The 18120-nt window shown below is 57.7% G+C and overlaps 5 protein-coding genes across 5 annotated transcripts; all 5 read left to right on the top strand.

Moving 5' to 3' along the window:
• Window positions 1-416: 416 nt before the first annotated feature.
• On the top strand, window positions 417-2125 carry BKCO1_1060008 (deuterolysin metalloprotease; the record flags this gene model as incomplete). Its single annotated transcript, XM_020270218.1, has 3 exons — window positions 417-1132; window positions 1193-1614; window positions 1668-2125. 3 exons carry the CDS (start codon window positions 417-419, stop codon window positions 2123-2125), a joined length of 1596 nt encoding a protein of 531 aa, XP_020125127.1.
• A 1788-nt stretch (window positions 2126-3913) lies between these two features.
• Window positions 3914-5035, top strand: BKCO1_1060009 (nadh:flavin oxidoreductase nadh oxidase family protein; the record flags this gene model as incomplete). The annotated part of the gene is made up of 1 exon (XM_020270219.1): window positions 3914-5035. One exon carries the CDS (start codon window positions 3914-3916, stop codon window positions 5033-5035), a length of 1122 nt encoding a protein of 373 aa, XP_020125128.1.
• A 1088-nt stretch (window positions 5036-6123) lies between these two features.
• Window positions 6124-12312, top strand: BKCO1_10600010 (sh3 domain-containing protein; the record flags this gene model as incomplete). The annotated part of the gene is made up of 2 exons (XM_020270209.1): window positions 6124-11665; window positions 11726-12312. The coding sequence occupies 2 exons, from the start codon at window positions 6124-6126 to the stop codon at window positions 12310-12312; spliced, it is 6129 nt and encodes a 2042-aa protein (XP_020125125.1).
• Window positions 12313-13499: 1187 nt separating this feature from the next.
• On the top strand, window positions 13500-15440 carry BKCO1_10600011 (fad binding domain protein; the record flags this gene model as incomplete). Its single annotated transcript, XM_020270210.1, has 3 exons — window positions 13500-14675; window positions 14739-15203; window positions 15348-15440. The coding sequence occupies 3 exons, from the start codon at window positions 13500-13502 to the stop codon at window positions 15438-15440; spliced, it is 1734 nt and encodes a 577-aa protein (XP_020125126.1).
• An 882-nt stretch (window positions 15441-16322) lies between these two features.
• On the top strand, window positions 16323-18007 carry BKCO1_10600012 (carboxypeptidase a4; the record flags this gene model as incomplete). Its single annotated transcript, XM_020270211.1, has 6 exons — window positions 16323-16674; window positions 16736-16980; window positions 17045-17156; window positions 17228-17386; window positions 17504-17729; window positions 17800-18007. The coding sequence occupies 6 exons, from the start codon at window positions 16323-16325 to the stop codon at window positions 18005-18007; spliced, it is 1302 nt and encodes a 433-aa protein (XP_020125124.1).
• Window positions 18008-18120: the final 113 nt, after the last annotated feature.

Here is an 18120-nt window from a genome sequence, read left to right on the forward strand (position 1 = left end):
GACAGGGGTATCTTAGCAACCAAGCGTCTTCCATATTTCCGCATTAGGAACTCGTAGCACTTGTGGTAGTAATCCTCTGAGATTTTAATAATGCTTTTGCAGCAAGACGCGCCGGTCGGCCAGAGGGGTAAGCAAATATCAAAGTGCTAGAATGCTCTGTTCGGCGTTGGTGGGTGAAAAGAGCGACTGGAGGTGAAAATGATACAGACACGCGATAAAATCCTCACTCACCCAACTTGACACCCGGAGCCATACCTTTTCCCGCCTGCGCCGGCAAAATGAAACTCCGGCTCTGCCATTCTCTTCAGACAGCCGATTATAAAGGACCTCAAATTCTTTCGGCTTCGTCCACTCTAACCCTTATCATCTTCACCCCGACCTTCTTTTTGCTCTCGTTTCAATCGCTCCTTTGCACCATGAGGCTCTCGTTGCAGCTGTGCTTGCTGGCGCTCCTCGCTCTAGCCACCTGCATTCCGAACGGCTACCCTCTTAATGTTACGCTCACTTGGACTGGAAACACGGCCATGCAGATGGTCATCCAGAATGTCGGCGAATCCGATCTCACCCTCGTTACCGCCGGTAGCTTCTTCGACAACCGTCCGATTAAAAAAGTCACCATGTACTCCGGTAAAGGCACTGCTCTAGCCTTCCATGGCATGAAGGTGGACCCCAAGCCAATCACCGCCCTCGTTGCGGCCGACTTCACCGCCGTTCGCGCTGGACAGGCTTTGTCCGTCACCTTTGACGCTGCGACCATGTACGATCTCTCCTCAGCCGACACCTTCACTGCCGAGGCCGTTGGAGCCGTCTGGGACGCCCGTTCCGCCGACTTCATACCTTACAACAGCAACTCGGTCGAGATAACCGTCCACCAGCCCAAGGCCACCACTACCAAGATGGCAGTTTTCAATCGCGAAGCATCTCCGTCGCTGACCCCGTATCCTGCTAATGCCAACATGACGATGCCTGCCGCGATCCTGAACTCGCTTCCTTCCTCGTGGCCTCAAAACAAGATTCGGGACTGCGGAGACGATGAGCAACGAACGATCAGGAAGGCTCTGAGCGGGTGCAAGCTGTACGCAGATGCTGGAGCCAATAGAAGCTTTGACGAGATGCAACAATCAGGCCAATCGTAAGCAGGCGTACCGACCGAATCAAACCAACGACCATGCTGACGAGGGTTGCTGCATAGTTACGAGAAACTAAAGCTCTACTTCAACACGGAGATAGAGGCGGACGATGCAGCCGTCTTCAACCGCTTCTCCGCGATATCCAAGGAGTGTGCAGCGATTTTCCGCCCTGAGGTCTTCATCAGCTGCAGTGATTTGGACAACACTTGTCAGCAGCATAATGATACTTTGGCCTACCACATCACATCAAGCGACGACGAGCCGGTGATCTGCTTGTGTCCTCCCGCTTTCGATCTTGCAGTAGCCAGTGAGACATACAACGACATGGACTTTGCTGGCCTCCTCCTCTCCCAGCACACTTTCTTTGACCTTGCCAGGGCGCCTTGGCACGCCGAGGACGACGAGCAAGACGTCAGTAAAGCGGCCAGACTCTCCTCTTCTAAGGCATTGGCGAATTCTGGCAGCTACAGAATGTACGCGCAAAGTACGTCCTCAGCAAACCACCCCACATCATTTGAGATGCTAAAAGCAATGCAGGCTCATACTTGGACTATATGGCCAGTCTGGACAGCGGCAGCACCCACGGCAACCGCACCTACACCATGCTCACCCCGGCCGACTTGAACAGTTCGGACAATTGGAACGGTACGGACTGCGCGGATGCCTCGGAGGACGAGATGGACAACTGCTGGGACCCCCCGGATTCCTGGGACGACCCGGCGTGCAAACCCGCCGACCCGAACGACCCGGATAACCTGGACGACGACTGCTGGTACCCGAGCATGGACAGCAGCACGGTGGCCAACGCGGCCAGCACCACGATGAGCAGCACGGTCAGTGCCGACCCCAGCGGCATTACCATGAGCTTCTTTGGCCCGCCGTCCAACATCGGCAAATCCAGCGACTTTCCTCACACCACCGTCGACCCCCCGGCCACCACTACTGACAATTGGTATTGCTGGGGAGAGGATGATAACAAATGCCCGTCCGGTTAGCTTCGAAGCGTTAAGAAGCAGAAAGGTGGAGAGCACTGGCAATGGAACGGGATGCCAGACAGCGACCGCGTTTCGACCCGAGCTTCTTTTTCAGCTGTGCTAGACTAGATGATAATGATACGGTACTGGATCCTCTTCTTCATTTTCGCCACTTCCACTGCTGAGTGATCTGTGCTTGTATCCTCGTCGACTTCATTGCTGGATCGCTTCACCGTGTAGACGGCGCGCTAGGCAAAGGAGTGACGCTGGCGTCGAGGGCGTGACGCTGGGTGAAAGAGAAATGTTTAAAGCGCTCAGTCTGACATCGCCGAGACAGGAGACGGACACAAAAGCTGACTGGAGCAGTCGCATCGGTCCTGGTAGGGTGGTGCGCGGATGTTGCAGGTGGGGGTCGTTGGAGTTGGGGCTTGTGGAAGGGAAGGTAGGCCAGGTGGAGCAGGCGCGTGGGACTCAGGCATGCCAGGTCTTCCTCTTCACACCCGCTCACGCAGTGGCTCGTTCAGAACCGCCCGCGCTTTGATCCGGCAGGGCTGTCTCACCACCACGCGCGTCGAAAGCCGGCACCCTAGAGCTCGCCACGTCAATGTCTACGCTTGACCGCCAAAGGCATGCCGAGGACGAGTGGCGTAAGAATGCCGACAATCAAGTAAGCAGAAAATCCGAAAATCCGGAACCCATCCCGCTTACCAGATCCGACCCAACCTGAGAGACTTGGTAGATCGATCTTTGACGTCCGCCCCCATGATCATGGTGTCCTGCGTCGCAGCAGAGGCGGAAGGGGTCGGTCGAGCAGGACCCAAGACTTCCGCTTTTGAAGAGCCCTTGTTGCCGTTGTTGCCGGATTTGGCGGGTGCGACGAGCAGCCTCCTTGAATCAACTTTTGCGGAAGCCTTTCTATCCACCTTCCTTCGTCTCATCGTCCACAGAGTCAACCAAGAATCTTGTCTTCTTGATCATACTCTGCTGAAGCTTGGTATCTAAGGCCATGCAAGAAACGTCAAATCTGAGCGGCCTGGATTGTGAATACAAAAATTGCGAGACTTGCAGTAAACGGCAGCCATGCGAGACAGCGCACACCAAGAACGGCTACAAGCATGAAGGGTATCTCCAGTAGTGCTCGCGGAGTTAACGTCTAGCGCCGCGGGAACTAGTATGTACATACAATGAGGGGCTGCTTGGGGATATGCCATACTGGCCAAGATACTGCAAACTGCTTGTGCTAGACAAGACAAGAGATGGTGCCGAGAGGAGGACAATGCATACTGCCTGGATCGCGAGTGGGACGCAACGCTCGGGTGGCGTTGCGGGCCGGGGGTTCTGCGATGCCGCGCCAAGGAGGCTTTAGGCATCCCGGCGTCGGGTGCCGGCCAGGGGGATGACGTAACCGGCAGCGGCAACGACGCCCTCGGCCTCATCTTTCCAATCTTCATTCTCGGCAAGCCATTCTGTATTATGGCGTGCTCAGAGCAGTAGCCCGTGCTGGTGCGCCGTCTCTTATGGCGTAGGTCCGGCTTGCGGCCGACAAATCCGTTTCCCGACATGTGCCGCGGTAGAATGGCGTCGAATCAATGTGTATTATCAATCAGCCTCCGAGGCCGACGATTTCAAACCATTGGAAATGCCGTGTCATGGACTTACATATAAGCTTGTTCTGGCTGGCCTGAGCCAACTATTCGCTTCACGCTGCCCAGCAAACCACCACAACCTTCTCGAGCCAGGCTATCACTCCATAGACTTGTTTCACCATTTCTCGGCCAATCGTGTGCGCAAACACCCCCCGCCTTCGCCATGGCCGCCAACAGCAAGCTCTTTACGCCTTTCAAGGTTGGCTCGTCCCAACTCGAGCACCGCATCGCCATGGCTCCTCTTACTCGATTCCGTGCCGATGACAACTACGTCCCCTTGCCGCTGGTGCCCGATTACTACGCCCAGCGCGCCATCGTGCCCGGAACTCTCCTCATCACTGAGGCAACCATCATCTCGCCGCGCGCTGGCGGCTACCCCAACGTTCCTCACATTCACACCGAGGAGCAGGTGGCTGGCTGGAAGAAGGTCACCGAGGCGGTCCACGCCAAGGGCTCGAAGATCTGGCTTCAGCTTTGGGCGCTTGGCCGTGCAGCAAACCCCCAGGTTCTCGAGAAGGACGGCCTGAAGGACCAATTCGTCAGCGCTAGTGCAGTGCCCATGAGCGACAACTCGCCGACCCCGCGTGCGTTGACCGAGGCGGAGATCGAGTCGTACATTCAGGATTACGCCCAAGCCGCCAAGAACGCCGTGGAGAAGGCCGGGTTCGATGGCGTCGAGATCCACGGCGCAAACGGCTACCTGATCGACCAGTTCAACCAGGATAACTCGAACAAGAGAACGGACAAATGGGGAGGCAGTGTGGAGAACCGGGCTCGTTTCGCGCTGGAGGTTTCAAAGGCCGTTTCGCAAGCCATCGGGGCGGATAAGACCGGTATCAGGTTGAGCCCTTGGTCGACGTTTCAGGGCATGAAAATGGAGGATCCGGTCCCCCAGTTCACGCACATCATTAAGGGGCTGAAAGAGCTGGATCTCGCCTACGTCCACCTGGTCGAGTCCAGGGTCTCTGGCAACGCCGACATCGAGTCTTCAGACCGTCTTGATTTTGCGCTGGAAGCTTGGGGTAGGGAAAAGCCCGTGCTGATCGCTGGTGGGCTGAAGCCGGACTCTGCCAGGAAGCTGGTGGACGAGGATTACAAGGACTACAACGTCGGCGCCGTGTTTGGGCGCTACTTCATCTCGACGCCCGACATCGTGTACCGCATCAAGAAGGGCATCGAGCTGACGCCGTACGACCGGGACACCTTCTACAAGCCGAAGGCGGCCGAGGGCTACGTCGATTACCCGTTCTCCAAGGAGTTTGAGGCAGAGCGCCGCCAGCAGTAGAGCTGGGGATGCGCGCAGCAGGGATTTTAATGATACCCGGCAGGCTTGGGCCTAGAATAGAGTAGAGCAATTGAAGTCTCACGAATGAGCGCGGCCTCCTGACTCGAAATTGAAGAGTGATATAGCTAGTGGGCGCAGTGACACGGGAGGCGCGCACAAGCGAAATGGGCGGAATGAGGGCGACGCAGCGCCCTGGTTCGCGCCAGGCGGCTGCTGGGATGGCGCTGCAGCGCTGGCCGTGCAGCGCGGCGAAGATGCAAACGGCACCCTCGGAGGGGCAGCCGGTGCGCGCGGCCTGGGACCACTTGACTCAAGGAGGCGTCGTGAGCTGGCTCCAGAGCCCCCTGGCGCAGTGGGCTTGGCTCCGTCGCTCACTGTCGATCGCGAACAGGCGAGATTTCGCACACGTGGTGGGCGGTGGAGCGCGAGGACGCGTTTCAAGCTGGGGCGGACAGCACGTCGCCGGGCTGCGTGCGTGCCTCAGGGTCCCCCCCTCGCCGCGCCCAGGGAGGCGGCGCTGGCACGCGGGCACGCGGGCACGCGGGCAGCGAAGGGCAGGCTCGTGGGCGACGACGAGATTGTATGGTTAAATAATCTTAATTGGGGCCGGATCCGCTGTCGCAACGTGCTGGGGCGAGGAGCAGACCGGCGCGTTCAGCTGGGCCTCTTGGCGCCTGAGGGCGCAGAGCCGTTGGAGGGCCCTGGGAGCGAGAGGTGCGCGCGCACCCCAGCTGCACGTCCGTGGCGCTGCGCATCCCAGGACGCTCCTCACGCTCCTGAACCAACCACGTCGCGCTCCACCTGAGCTTCTGTCGCTCCCGACCTCCAATTCTTCCGCCGCACGCCAGACCTCCTCACGCCTGCAAGGCCAGCCGTTCCCTCGAGCCCCGTCGCGTCTCCGCTCTCTCCGCCGCGCCTCCGCACTCACGCTCGCCCTCCTCCGCCGGCTGCGATCCTGCCCGGCCTCCAACGCACGCGCGCGACCCCGTACCACCTCCTCCCGGACCGCCCGCCTTCCCTAGACCGCTCGTATCGCGCGTTATGCAATTCTTCTCTCGCTATCCCATATAGCGCCGCACAACTGCGCCATGCCCTGGCGGCCACTCCCGCGGATTGCCTTCGCAATCTGCACATTTCCCTTTCAACCCTCGTCCCCCGCCGACCTGCCTCTCGAGATCGGCGACGAGCTGTACATCATAGAGCAAGGCGGCAAAGATGGCTCCTGGTACCGCGGATATCTCGTCGCTCCGCCCTCGCTGCTCGCCGGCCTCACCTCGTCCAAGGGCCAGACCCTCGAAGCCCGCGTCTTCTCTGGAATCTTCCCGCGATGCTGCGTCGAGGTCCGCGAGGTTCTGGGAGAGGGCAAGCCGAGCGCCGAAGCCGACGACCGTCCCAAAGACTACTTCCAGGGACTGCTCAACGCCGAGGGTCAGGGGAGCGACTCCGAGCAGCTCGCGAACGGCGTCATTACGCCCGACGAGAGCACGTCGACAAGCCCTGCGACGGGCAGAAACCAGCCTACTGTTACCAACAACCTCGGCCTGGCCCTGACACCATCGGACAAGAAGCGCGAGAGTGTTCTGCTGCGCCACAATTCGTCCAAAGCAAACGGAGAATACTCGCCCGGCTTCTTCCTTCCCCTCTCGCCTGTCTCGGTGACGTCGAGAGATCCTAACGCGCCCCGACCACCAGCCCCTGTGCCGATGCTCAAGATAGGAGACGAGACGCCGACATCGCTGTCAGAGCCGCTGGTCGACGAAATCGCATCATGCCTGCGCGAATGGCATTCGACAAAGCTCCACGAGCTTTTGTTGGCGAGACGTTATGGAACGCTGGACAAAATGACGACCTTGGTCCAGAAACTAGACTCGTCACGGAGGCAACTTTTGCACAAGGTTCTGACGAAAAAGGAGCTGGAAGCGGTGCGAGAAGCAACTGTCTGGGATCTTGTCAGTGGCAACAAGACGCTGTCGGGGGAGGTCATCGTACGGAGCCCATCACAAAAGGGCCGGATACTCACATCGGAGGACTCGGCAATCGAGGTTACCCGCCTGCAGTCCATGATGAGCTTGCTGGACGAACGGCCAGTGCAGGCCATGGATGAACACGTTCTGCACCACCTTGCAGTGACGCTACGTCACTTCTCCGGCGACATCAAGCATCCAACGACGCTCTGCATGTCGCTCTGCGCCAAACTTCCTGGTGCAGCTGTATTCCCCTTGTCTGAGGTGTTTTCGGTCGACTTGAACAGCCCCGAGGCTGTTGTCGCAGCTGTTGCTGAGGAAAAGATCAAATCTTTGTTCGTCGATCTGAGCTCCCATGATCTCGGAGAGGGCGCAGGGGCCGGTACAAGCCTATACCTGGTCATCAAGATCCTCACGAACGAAGCCGTTCGAACATCCACCCCTACCCAGAGCGCTGCTACTATCTCCCGCGAGACCACACAGAGCCCGGCGTCAGGCGGGCTTCAGCACTCTGCTAGTGTCAAAGGCGGTAGGCGCAGTTTGATGTGGGGAACTAAGAGAAAGGAGTCCGACCCCGGCGAGAAACCTCCTGGATTGAAAGCGGCAACCACCAGTGTATCTAGGCCATCTAGCGAAGGCCAAGGATCAAACAGTCGCGCGACAACACCAAAGGATGGGAAAACTGTGAAGAGAGCTATCGCCATTGGCGTATTACACCTGGAAAACCTCGCAAAAGATCCCCAAGAAATTGAACAGGAAGTCACCATGTGGACACCAAGCCAACCTTTGGATGAGATCGCGGAAGAGTATGATGCCTGGCCTGAAATCATCCCGGAGCTCAACCCGAGCGTGACTGGCCGGTACAAGCAATATCCCTTCATGAACCGGTTGCAGATCCACGTGAAGAGCTTTGCGCATGCAGATGCGGAGACTTTGATCCAGAAAACACCGACGTTGCTCCACAATGTCAACCAGAGCAAGAAGATCGGATTTTCTGGTGCGCCAACCAAGCCACGAAGCGATATCTACCTCACGTTGAGCGAACCATTCCTACCCCGCAATTGCTTCCTCTCACACCCGAGGAACGGATCGGTCACGATGAGCACGACGAGCAACATGGCAAATCTGCAGCTTACTCTTGAAGTTAGGAAGTCGACGGGCGAGAGGATTGAGAATTGCATTTACCCATCAGGCAATGGTGCAGGACACACGGCCTGGAGGACTACTGCAGTCGAAAGGGGAGAGGCTTGGAACACCACGATCCGTTTCGCAATCGCCCCCGAAGATGTCCCCGGATCCCATGTCGTAATGAGCGTGGCAGATGCACCAGGTTTTCCGTTCGCACTCTGCTGGATGCCGTTATGGATGGATGACGCTTTCGTGCGCGATGGCGACCATTCTTTGGCGCTGTACAAATACGACGAGTATACGTCCAGCATGATCTCTGGGCGTGGAGCTTACTTGGCTCTTCCGTGGAACGCTCAAAAGAAGGATGAAGCCGGATCTGCCATAATGGCTACCCTGAAAGTCAAGACTTACCTGTGTAGCACCAAGTATTCCCAAGATCCGTATCTTCTCGAGCTCCTTAAGTGGAGAGAGCAGGACGACGCGGACGGCATCACTGATCTACTAAGGAGGTTCATGTTCGTTCCGGAGATCGAAATCGTCAAGCTCCTGCCCGAGGTGCTGGACGCCCTCTTTGAAGTCCTTGTAGAATATGCCGGGACGGACGAGGTTGAGGATCTTGTCTTCAACACCTTAGTCATGGTTTTAGGCATCGTCTACGACCGCCGATTTAATCTCGCCCCTCTCGTCGACCAGTACGCTCAAAACCGCTTCAACTATCCCTTCGCTACCGCGTCTCTGATCAGAAGCTTCAACCGTCTACTATCGAAACCCACCAATCCGGACAGCTCTCGAAAGCTTCGTGCCACATTCAAGGTTGGAGCACACATCTTCAAGTTCATCATGAAGGCTCGGCAACAACAGCAAGAGAAAGAGGCTGGTGGTGGCCTGAGCAACCGCCAGGAGAACTTCGTCAATGATATGCAGAAGATTTTCAAGTCATTGGAAGATCTAATGTCCAATTCAGCCGCAGCTCTTGTGGGCACCAAGACGCTTCTCGTACAACACATCCATCAGTGGCTTCCGGAGCTGACTCTATGCCTTGAGCCAAAAGAAGTCCTTGAGCTTGCGAGCAGCTTTATCGACTCCTGCTTCGAAGCCTCGGGCAAGCTCATTCTCTACAAGCTGATCCTCATTCTCCAATTCTCTAGGATCGGGGCCTTCAAGGATCCGGAGACTCGGCCGACCCTCCTTCAGAACACAGTCCGTTGGTTGGCGCCACACTGGGGAAAGACGGTGGCTGTCACTCCTCAGTGGAAGGACCAGGTACGGCTGTGCTGCTCAGTGGTGGCTTCGCAAATCAATGAGTTGGGTGCCGAAGCTGCAGAGTACATACCCAAGCTCGTGGACTCGTACATGGCGATTTCATCAACCCCGAGATCCCAGAAGAACACTTTGTCGCTCCTTTTCCCGTCGACTTATCCCTTCCCATCCAAGCCCACGACGACCGAAGCCGAGTTTGATGAGGCGTTGGTTGAAATACTTGGAGTTCTCGCGGCTATTACGAATCTTCCCATCAACATCACCCCTGATCTACCGAAGCCGGAGCTTGCCACATTTTTGTTTGATACTTTGCAGGTTTATCTCTCGTTTTTGGATGGCGAAGCGTTTCCAAGTTCTTGGCTAAGTGTGAACATCTATCATCATCGAGCCACGATGAAAGCATTGGAAAAGCTGTGCAGTATCTTAGTCGACTCGTTCCTTCCCGATCCCGACGAGGCGGATGATTTCAATACCGACCTGTGGCGGTCGTTCTTCGATGCACTGCTAAAGCTTGTGGGCAGCGACGCTCTCGCTCTAGAGACCTTCCCCGAGCAAAAGCGCCGCGCCGTCTGGAAGATCGCTGGAGATGTCCGTGAGTTAGGCGCGGAGCTTCTGCGAAGGAGTTGGGAGACCATTGGCTGGGAGACAGCACCCGAGGAGCGTAAAGCTTATGGCCTCGAGAAGATGGGGGGTTATCAGGTGCAATACGTCCCTGGATTGGTTGCGCCCATTGTTGAGCTCTGTCTGAGCGTCCATCAAGGCCTGCGCAGCGTTGCAATCCAGGTCTTGCAGACTATGATCATCAGCGAATGGACCCTTTCCTCCGACCTGGCCCTGATACAGGCAGAGATGATTGATTGCCTCGACCATCTCTTCAAGTCCAAGGAAACCACCGAAAGCATCCTCCAGAAGCTGTTCATCAGCGAGCTCATCGACCTCTTCGAGCCTCTTGCCGAGGATCCGGACGACCCCCTCTTCAACGCTGTCAAGGACCTGATTGGCACTATCGATGAACTTTTGGACCTTTTGGTTGCTGTTCATGGCAGGGAAAACTCCGGCGAAATCTTCCATATCATGGATACGCTTCATCTCATGGAGTTCCTCAAAGACATGCAGAAGGAGGACATCTACATCAGATATGTGCACCAGCTCGCTGAAATTCAAGCCGATGCGGGTAACCACACAGAAGCTGGTCTCGCGCTTCGTCTCCACGCTGAACTCTACGAGTGGGATGCGAACATGACAGTCCCTGCTCTGGAACACCCGACATTCTTCTCGCAATCAGCATTCGAGAGGAAGGAGCAACTGTACTTCGAGATGATCAAGCATTACGAAGAGGGCATGTCGTGGAACAACGCCCTCCAAGCTTACCAAGAACTTGCCACTCAGTACGAAAACAACGTGTTCGACTTCTCGAAGCTTGCACGGACGCAACGTGCTATGGCCACTGTCTATGAGAGCATCAATAAGGGCGAGCGCCAGATCCCACGCTACTTCCGAGTCGTCTATAAGGGCATGGGTTTCCCTGTCTCTTTGAGGGACAAGCAGTTCATATTCGAGGGCTCACCAACGGACAGCCGTGCCACTTTCACTGATCGCTTGCAGCAGCAGCATCCCTCTGCACAGGTTTCAACGGGCTCAAACGAGGAGGATGTCGAAGGTCAATATCTGCAGATCTATTCTGTCAGCGCGCAGAAAGATTTGACGCATCCGATTTACCAGCGCCCGAAGGTTGGCCAAGCGATCCGCGAGCATTACGTTCTCTCGCGGCCAAGCAGGTTCTCTACAACCTCCAGACGCCACGTGAGCGATACGAGCCTCAAAGAGCAGACGATTCGCAAGACGATCTACACAACTGCCGAGCCGTTCCCCACTATTCTCCGGAGGAGTGAGATCATCTCCGTCGAGCAACTCGACCTCAGCCCCGTCCAGAGTGCTCTTGAGCGGACGCTCAGGAAGACGGCCGAACTGGCTTCGCTAGAGAGACGAGTCACTGGTGGAGAAGACTCTGCTCTGCAGCAACTCACCGAGGCTCTGATGCTCTCGGTAGATTCGAACTCTCCGGCAACAGTGGCAAGGTATCGCGAGCTCCTCCCTCAACAGCCAGAGCAGGCTGAGTCTGTCATCGATGAGGAGGAAGAGCCCGAGCCAGTTCAACTGAGCCAAATGGAGAACGCTCTCAAGGTTGCTCTCATGGACCATGCTTTGACGGTGAAGCGCTGCTTGGCAGCATACACGAGGCCTGCCCAGCAAGCCACAGCGGCTGACCTTTCATCACGTAAGTTGACCGTCTTTCCCCGCAACTCGTTAATTGATTTCGATCTGACTTCGGCAACAGGCTTCGAGACAACCTATGGCTACGAACTGGAGGCATTGTTCGCCAGTGGCCATTCGCCATTCGCGAACTCGCAGACGTCGTCTTGGATCAACTCGCAATCGCGCGCTGCATCGACAACTCCCACGCCTCAACAGCCACAACTCCTGAAGCAGAGCACAGCGATGCCTTCCTCTGATTCCCGTGCCACACGCCAAGAGAAGAATCGTCTCAGCCTCACTTTCCTCAAACGCAGCTCGACGTCGCAGCCTTTCATGGAGGGCAGGAAGTTGTATGTGGTGAACGGCGATGATGCGGACGATGACGAGGACAGAGCGCCGTCGCGCAGCCGAAGCAAGGACTATGGCCAAGGTGGGCTCAGCCATCGATTGAGTTTTCTCCATGGAACCACGACCAATGACTCGAGCGCGGGAGCCAGCCAGCGGAGCATGAGCATCGAGAGGCCAAAGACCAGCCGCAGCGAGTCGTCCCAAAGCCAGAGCATCAGCGATCGCATGACGGGCAACGTCAAGAAGAGATTCTCGATGCTGAACATCGGCAAGAAAGCAAGCAAGAACTTCAAGCTTGGCGAGAGTGTGGCTGAGGAGTGAACGAGATGATGGGGTTGGGAGATGGAGACGCACTTTTCCAGCACTGGATTTCCTTCTGATTTGTTTACGACTTGCCTAATCACTTTGCTGTTTCGTTTCACGCGCCCGAGGCGGCGAATTTCTTATACCAGGTAGGGAGGGATGGGACGATGGCGGTAAGGACATGCTGGGTGGCCGGGGACATAAGCGGACGAGAAAATACCCAGCATATGGGATGGTCGGGGGGTGTCATATTCTGTTTTTGTTTCTTTCTCTCCTTTGGTGCGAGCCGCACTCATCTTCAACGGTTTCCTTGGCCGCCTTTGTCTGGATTTCGCTCTATACTCTGGAGGGTTTGCCGAGAGTTGCTCCTTTTTTCTAATTCCGTCGGAGCTTCAGCTTTTCTTTTGTCCAAAATGCGCGTCACATTGGCTTGCGTTAGAGTCGAGATGTCGGAGAGGCTTGCGACGCTTGGAACTTGTAGTTATACCCATGTCTTTTTCTGGTCAAAAAGTCGCTTTTATCTGCAAGCTGGATTCATGCACATTGCTAGACACTGGTTCTTCGCCTTTCTTGCATACTTGGCGGTCAAAGCATGCTCCAGCGATTCCGGAACCCACCCATCGTCGTGGTTCCTTTTTTCTTCTTCGTTTCCCCTTTCGGTTTGTGCTGGTTTCGAAGGATGGCTTGGCGAAAGCGTCGGCAGCTGTAGGGCGGCGGGTACCCGCCATGCCGCGCGTTGTTTCGGGGCCCAGTAAGGGCGAAACATCACAGTCTTTTCTGGATTTGGATCCGCAGGGCTCCGCAGGTGACGTGCCTTCTGTCCAGCCACGAACAAGCCATGAGAGCCAACGCCTTATGCGGGATAAGCTTTCAGCTAGGGCGCGGGAATGGGCAGTGCTAAACTTGGCTTCCGGCAGGCCCCACAGCAGCCGGCGGTGGGATTGGTGGGGCGCGCAATAAGCACAGGATAAAGGCAGGAGTGCGGAGGCTGACACGGCAGGAATAAGCTGAGCGCGCGCTAAGCTTTTCTGGGCGTCCTGTGCGATCGTCTGGCCCCCAACCCTGGGGCTGAGCCTGCCACTGAACAACACCCTGCTCCATATATAGCTCCGCCGCTCTGCTGTTGACCACCGCTCCCCATCAACTCTGCATTCCCCCCACCCGCCTGAATCGAGGCTTCAATTGCACACTGTTCCCACACCACCATGCCCGTCCTCGTGAAGCTCATCAGCCAAGGCGTCGGCCTGGCCACCGAAGCCTACGCATCCAGCAAGAAGTCCAAGGCCGCAAAGGCATCTTCGTCCGCCTCTTCTCCCGCGCCCGAATCCTCATCCTCATCGCGCCGCCCCGGCCACGAGCCTCCGCAATATGCAGAGCTGTCCGACGACCAAGCCAATGACCTCAGCGCCAGCGGCAGAGCCCTTCCAATCGACGAAGCCGGTAGTGCACACAAGCAAGAGCAAGAGCCCGTAGCAGCACCCGCCATCCTCGAAGATGACGACGTCTGGGCCCTGGACGAAGCCTCGGAGGAGCTGCGACATCAACACCACCACCACCACCACCACCACCAACCCTCCTCCTCCGTCCGCTCCGACTCGTCCTCCTCCCCCTCGCCTCCCGGCACCCCCGTAGGCAGCGAAAAGCCCGACATCAGCAACAACGTCCTCATCCGCGACCTGCTCACCCGCCTCCCGCCCCCACTCCCCCCCAGCGGCGCGCCGCGCCTGCCCTGCCCCGTCATCCTGCCGCAGCGGCGCCCCCGCGAGAAGACGCGCGGCTTCGTGCGGGCGTACGCGCCGGTGCTGCACGAGGCGGCGGGCATCGACCAGGCGACGTTCCTGCAGTTCCTGAAGTCCTTCCACCGCGCGTCGCAGGCGAGCCCCGTCTTCAACGTCATCCTGCTCGCGAACGCGGCCGTGGGCTTCGTGCCGAGCGTCGCCGTCATGGCGACGACGGCGGCGGTCAACGCGGTGGTGATTCCCGCGCAGATCGCGCAGCAGCGGTACCGCGCCAACACGTTCCTGGACGAGGCGAACGAGCGCGTGTTCAAGCCGAGGGGATTGTTCGCCATGATCGTGGCGTTCAAGGGGGACGATCGGGGCAAGGCCGTCGAGGCGAAGCAGTTGGATATCAATGCCGTGTTTGCCAAGTATGGGGGGGCCTCGGGCGAGTCGTCGGGGAGCAAGTGGAAGGACGGCGCGAAGAAGATGAGGTTGAGCAGCGGGAAGACGTATGGCGAGGAAGGCCTGCCGGTGGCGGCCGATCTGGTTTTCCCCGGACTCGAAGAGGAGGATGGAGAGGGAGGAGAGCAGGCAGAGGGAACGAAGGGGAAGAAGAAGTGGTTGGCGGATTACTACGACAGGAGGGCACAGGCGAGCTTTGTGAGTCACTTCTCGTTCCCTTTCTCTTACTTTTTTGTTTGTGCGCTAACGCGGGATTCACAGTTGGCGGAGAATCCCGACTCCTCGCTCATCAAGCAGAAGCCTGAGTTCGCTTCCAGCTGGGCTGATCCAAGCCACCCGGCATACCAGGGCACGCTGGTCACGCTGGTCAGCGGTGGAAAGATCGCACCGAGACAACGTGGCGTCCTTGGGCTTGCAGGAGTCGTCAGAGGCGGTCGAGCTGGTGCTGCCGGAAGGGGCAGAGAAGGCCTTCTTGGTGGTCGCGGACTGCTTGGCAGAGGGGGCTCTTCAGGCGATCAAGACTACTACGACAGACGTAGCACCCCATCCGGTTACGGCTCCAACAATGCGTACGCTGGAGAGCAAGGCTCCTACGAGGACGATTCGCGTCGACGCGAGACGGACTCGATTCGCAGCCGACAACAAGGTTCGCGTGGCGGTTCGAGTGCTGCTACTCGGGGAGGCCGTACCACCATCATCGGGACGGTGAAAAAGGCTTTGCGACAGGTGAGTTGAGTCTACTCCGAGACAAGCAGGCGCAAGATTGCTTGTGCATGACGCACCAAGTTCGGGGCGTTCACCTCTGGCTGCATGAGCCGAATATGTCTGGTATTCTTTTGGGCCGCGACTGAGCTAACTTGGGAAATGCAGGACGTCTTGTATCTCATGATCGTAAACATGCCCACCGACGAGGAGATGGCGCAGGCCAAGGCGCAGCTCGAGGAGCTTCAAGGCAGCGGTTGAAGCAGAGACCTAGACGTAGATGCGGGGGTTGAGATTGCAAATACATTCAGACATTAGACACTACTACCCGTGTTACTAGGACGAATCATCCTCGCTTGCAACCCACCGTGCCGCTGGCGACAATCGATCATGGCCCAGACTTGGTCCGGTTCAAGTGAGCTTCCACTCTGATGGCAAAAAGGAAGAAGTACGGACACGGCCGACGCTAGCCGGGCTCGGTTTTCGAATAAGCATATCTCGAGCGTGCAGCTGCTGGATTTGGAGGTGGGACGCAGAGATGGCGTGCGGTATAAATACGGGCTCCGAATACTAACACCACTTACGGAGAATAAGAGTCGACATGAATTACTCGCGGCTTGGAGCCAAGAGACTCGGCGAAACACGGGCTAAGTCGGTCTGGGGAGGTCGAGGGTTGCGAGACAGCTTGGCAGAACGCTTGGGAGCCCCTCACCTGCCTACTCTGTTCAAGGGCCACAACTGGGCCCAATATCATCTGCCCGCGCGGGGTTTCTCCAGAAGTATGCTTTCGACCTCTCAGAGGGCCGCAACGTCAAGCCCCCGGTGCTATCTCACGTCATTCCGAGGCCACGGCGTTGCACGGCTCTGTTTGCTTCCCGGCCCATCGCCTGAGCAGGGGCTGCTTGGACCAAGATCTGCGAGCCTGACCTACCCTTGCCTATCTCTTGTTCCTGAATGCTGTGGCTGGGCCTCCATTGCATGCACCTGCCCTTTTTTCTCCCCCACCGCTGGTCAAGATGGCTCCCTCTTGGCATTCTTCGCACACGAGCCGGGCGTGGAAAAAAGCGTATATAAATCCACCGCCCTTCTCCCTTCGTACTCTCCCCTCTCGCTCAGGCAGCTGTCTTCTCGATATCGCCAACGATGAAGTACCTTCTGTCCATACTTTTGCTCGGCGGCCAGCTGGCCACGGCCGGCCCCATCTCCACCACGGCGTCCACCGCTGCCGTGGAGGAGGAGGTTGGCGAGAAGGTCAACTACGACGGCTACAGGGTCCTCCGCGTGGCGTACAGCGAGTACCAGAAGAACCCGGAGGCCGTGGCTGCCCTCGGCCAGCAGCTGAGCGACGAGCCCGCCCAGTTCGGCCAGGTCGACTTGCTCGTCGCGCCGGAAAAGAGCGCCGACGTCGATAACCTGGGCATCGAGTTCCAGGTCATCCAGGACGACCTCGGCGCTGCCATCAAGCAGGAGGAGGCGGAGACGGTCGAGTATCTCGGTGAGTTTTACTCCCGGCTATCCGTTTCATCGAGTCTAATCACTGTATTGGATGCACACAGCGAGCGCCGCGGCCGTTCCGTCCGACAGCTGGTTCGACGCGTACCACTCGTACGCCGACCATCTTGCCTTCCTGAACGACCTCGTCTCCGTACGGCCCAGCAACGCCGAGATCGTGACCGCCGGCACTTCTTCCCAGGGCCGCAACATCACCGGCATTCATTTCTGGGGCAGCGGCGGCAAGAACACGAAGCCGGCCATCATCATGCACTCTACCGTCCACGCGCGCGAGTGGATTACGACCATGGTGAGCTCCTCTTTGTCGAAAAGATGCTGGGAATGTCGTTAATCATCGTGCTTCAAAACAACAGACCAACGAATATATCGCCTACCAGCTCCTCACCCAGTACTCCTCCGACACCACCGTCAAGTCATTCGTCGACAAGTACGACTTCTACGTCTTCCCGGTGGTCAACCCGGACGGTACGCCCCTTCCCTCCCCGGTGGAAAGCTTGGTAGACGGGCGGTCGTTGGTTGCTAATGATCCTTCACAGGTTTCGTCTACACGCAGACGAACACGCGTCTCTGGCGTAAGAACAGGCAGTCCGTTTCCGGCAGCACCTGCGTCGGCACGGACATCAACCGCAACTGGGCCGTCGGCTGGAGCGTGGCCGGCGGCTCGTCGACCGACCCTTGCGACGAGACTTTCAGAGGTAAGAGCAAATCCCATTCGACAATTCCACAAAGAGGAGAAGAAAGGCGTTCGAAGAGAAAAATGCTCCCCATCCGGCATCCCGACAGTCGCTGATTTCCACCAACAACAACAACAGGCACCGCCGCCCTCAGCTCCCCCGAGGCGACCGGGCTCGCGGCCCAGATGCAGGCCGTCCGCGACCGCCAGGGCGTCAAGATGTACATGGACTGGCACTCGTACTCGCAGCTCTGGATGACGCCGTACGGCTACACGTGCAGCTCGCTGCCCTCCACCAACGCCGAGCTGCAGTCCATCTCGGGCGGCGCCGTCGCCGCCATCGCCGCCGTTCACGGCACGCAATTGTACGTTGGAGATGCAATCCAATCCTTTCTGACCTTTTATTTTGGTGGAAGCTGACTTTTGCTGCGACAGCGAATACGGACCGATCTGCCAGACAATCTACCAGGCGTCGGGCAGCAGCGTCGACTACGCCAACGACGTGGTCAAGTCGACGTACACCTTCACGGCGGAGCTGCGCGACACGGGCCGCTACGGCTTCGTGCTGCCCGCCAACCAGATCAGGCCGACGAGCGAGGAGATGTGGGCGGGCTTGAAGTACGTCTTTGCCAACATGAAGTAAATTCAGTTTTCTTCTCCTTCTTCTTCGCCCCCCTTCGAAGGTGTGCCGAAAAGGATCTGGGACTGAGTATTGTCCCTTTTCTTTTTTTTTGGGGGGGGGGGGGGGGGGGGGGG

The sequence above is a fragment of the Diplodia corticola genome (genome assembly GCF_001883845.1).
Source record: "Diplodia corticola strain CBS 112549 chromosome Unknown scaffold106, whole genome shotgun sequence".
NCBI classification, from domain to species: domain Eukaryota; kingdom Fungi; phylum Ascomycota; class Dothideomycetes; order Botryosphaeriales; family Botryosphaeriaceae; genus Diplodia; species Diplodia corticola.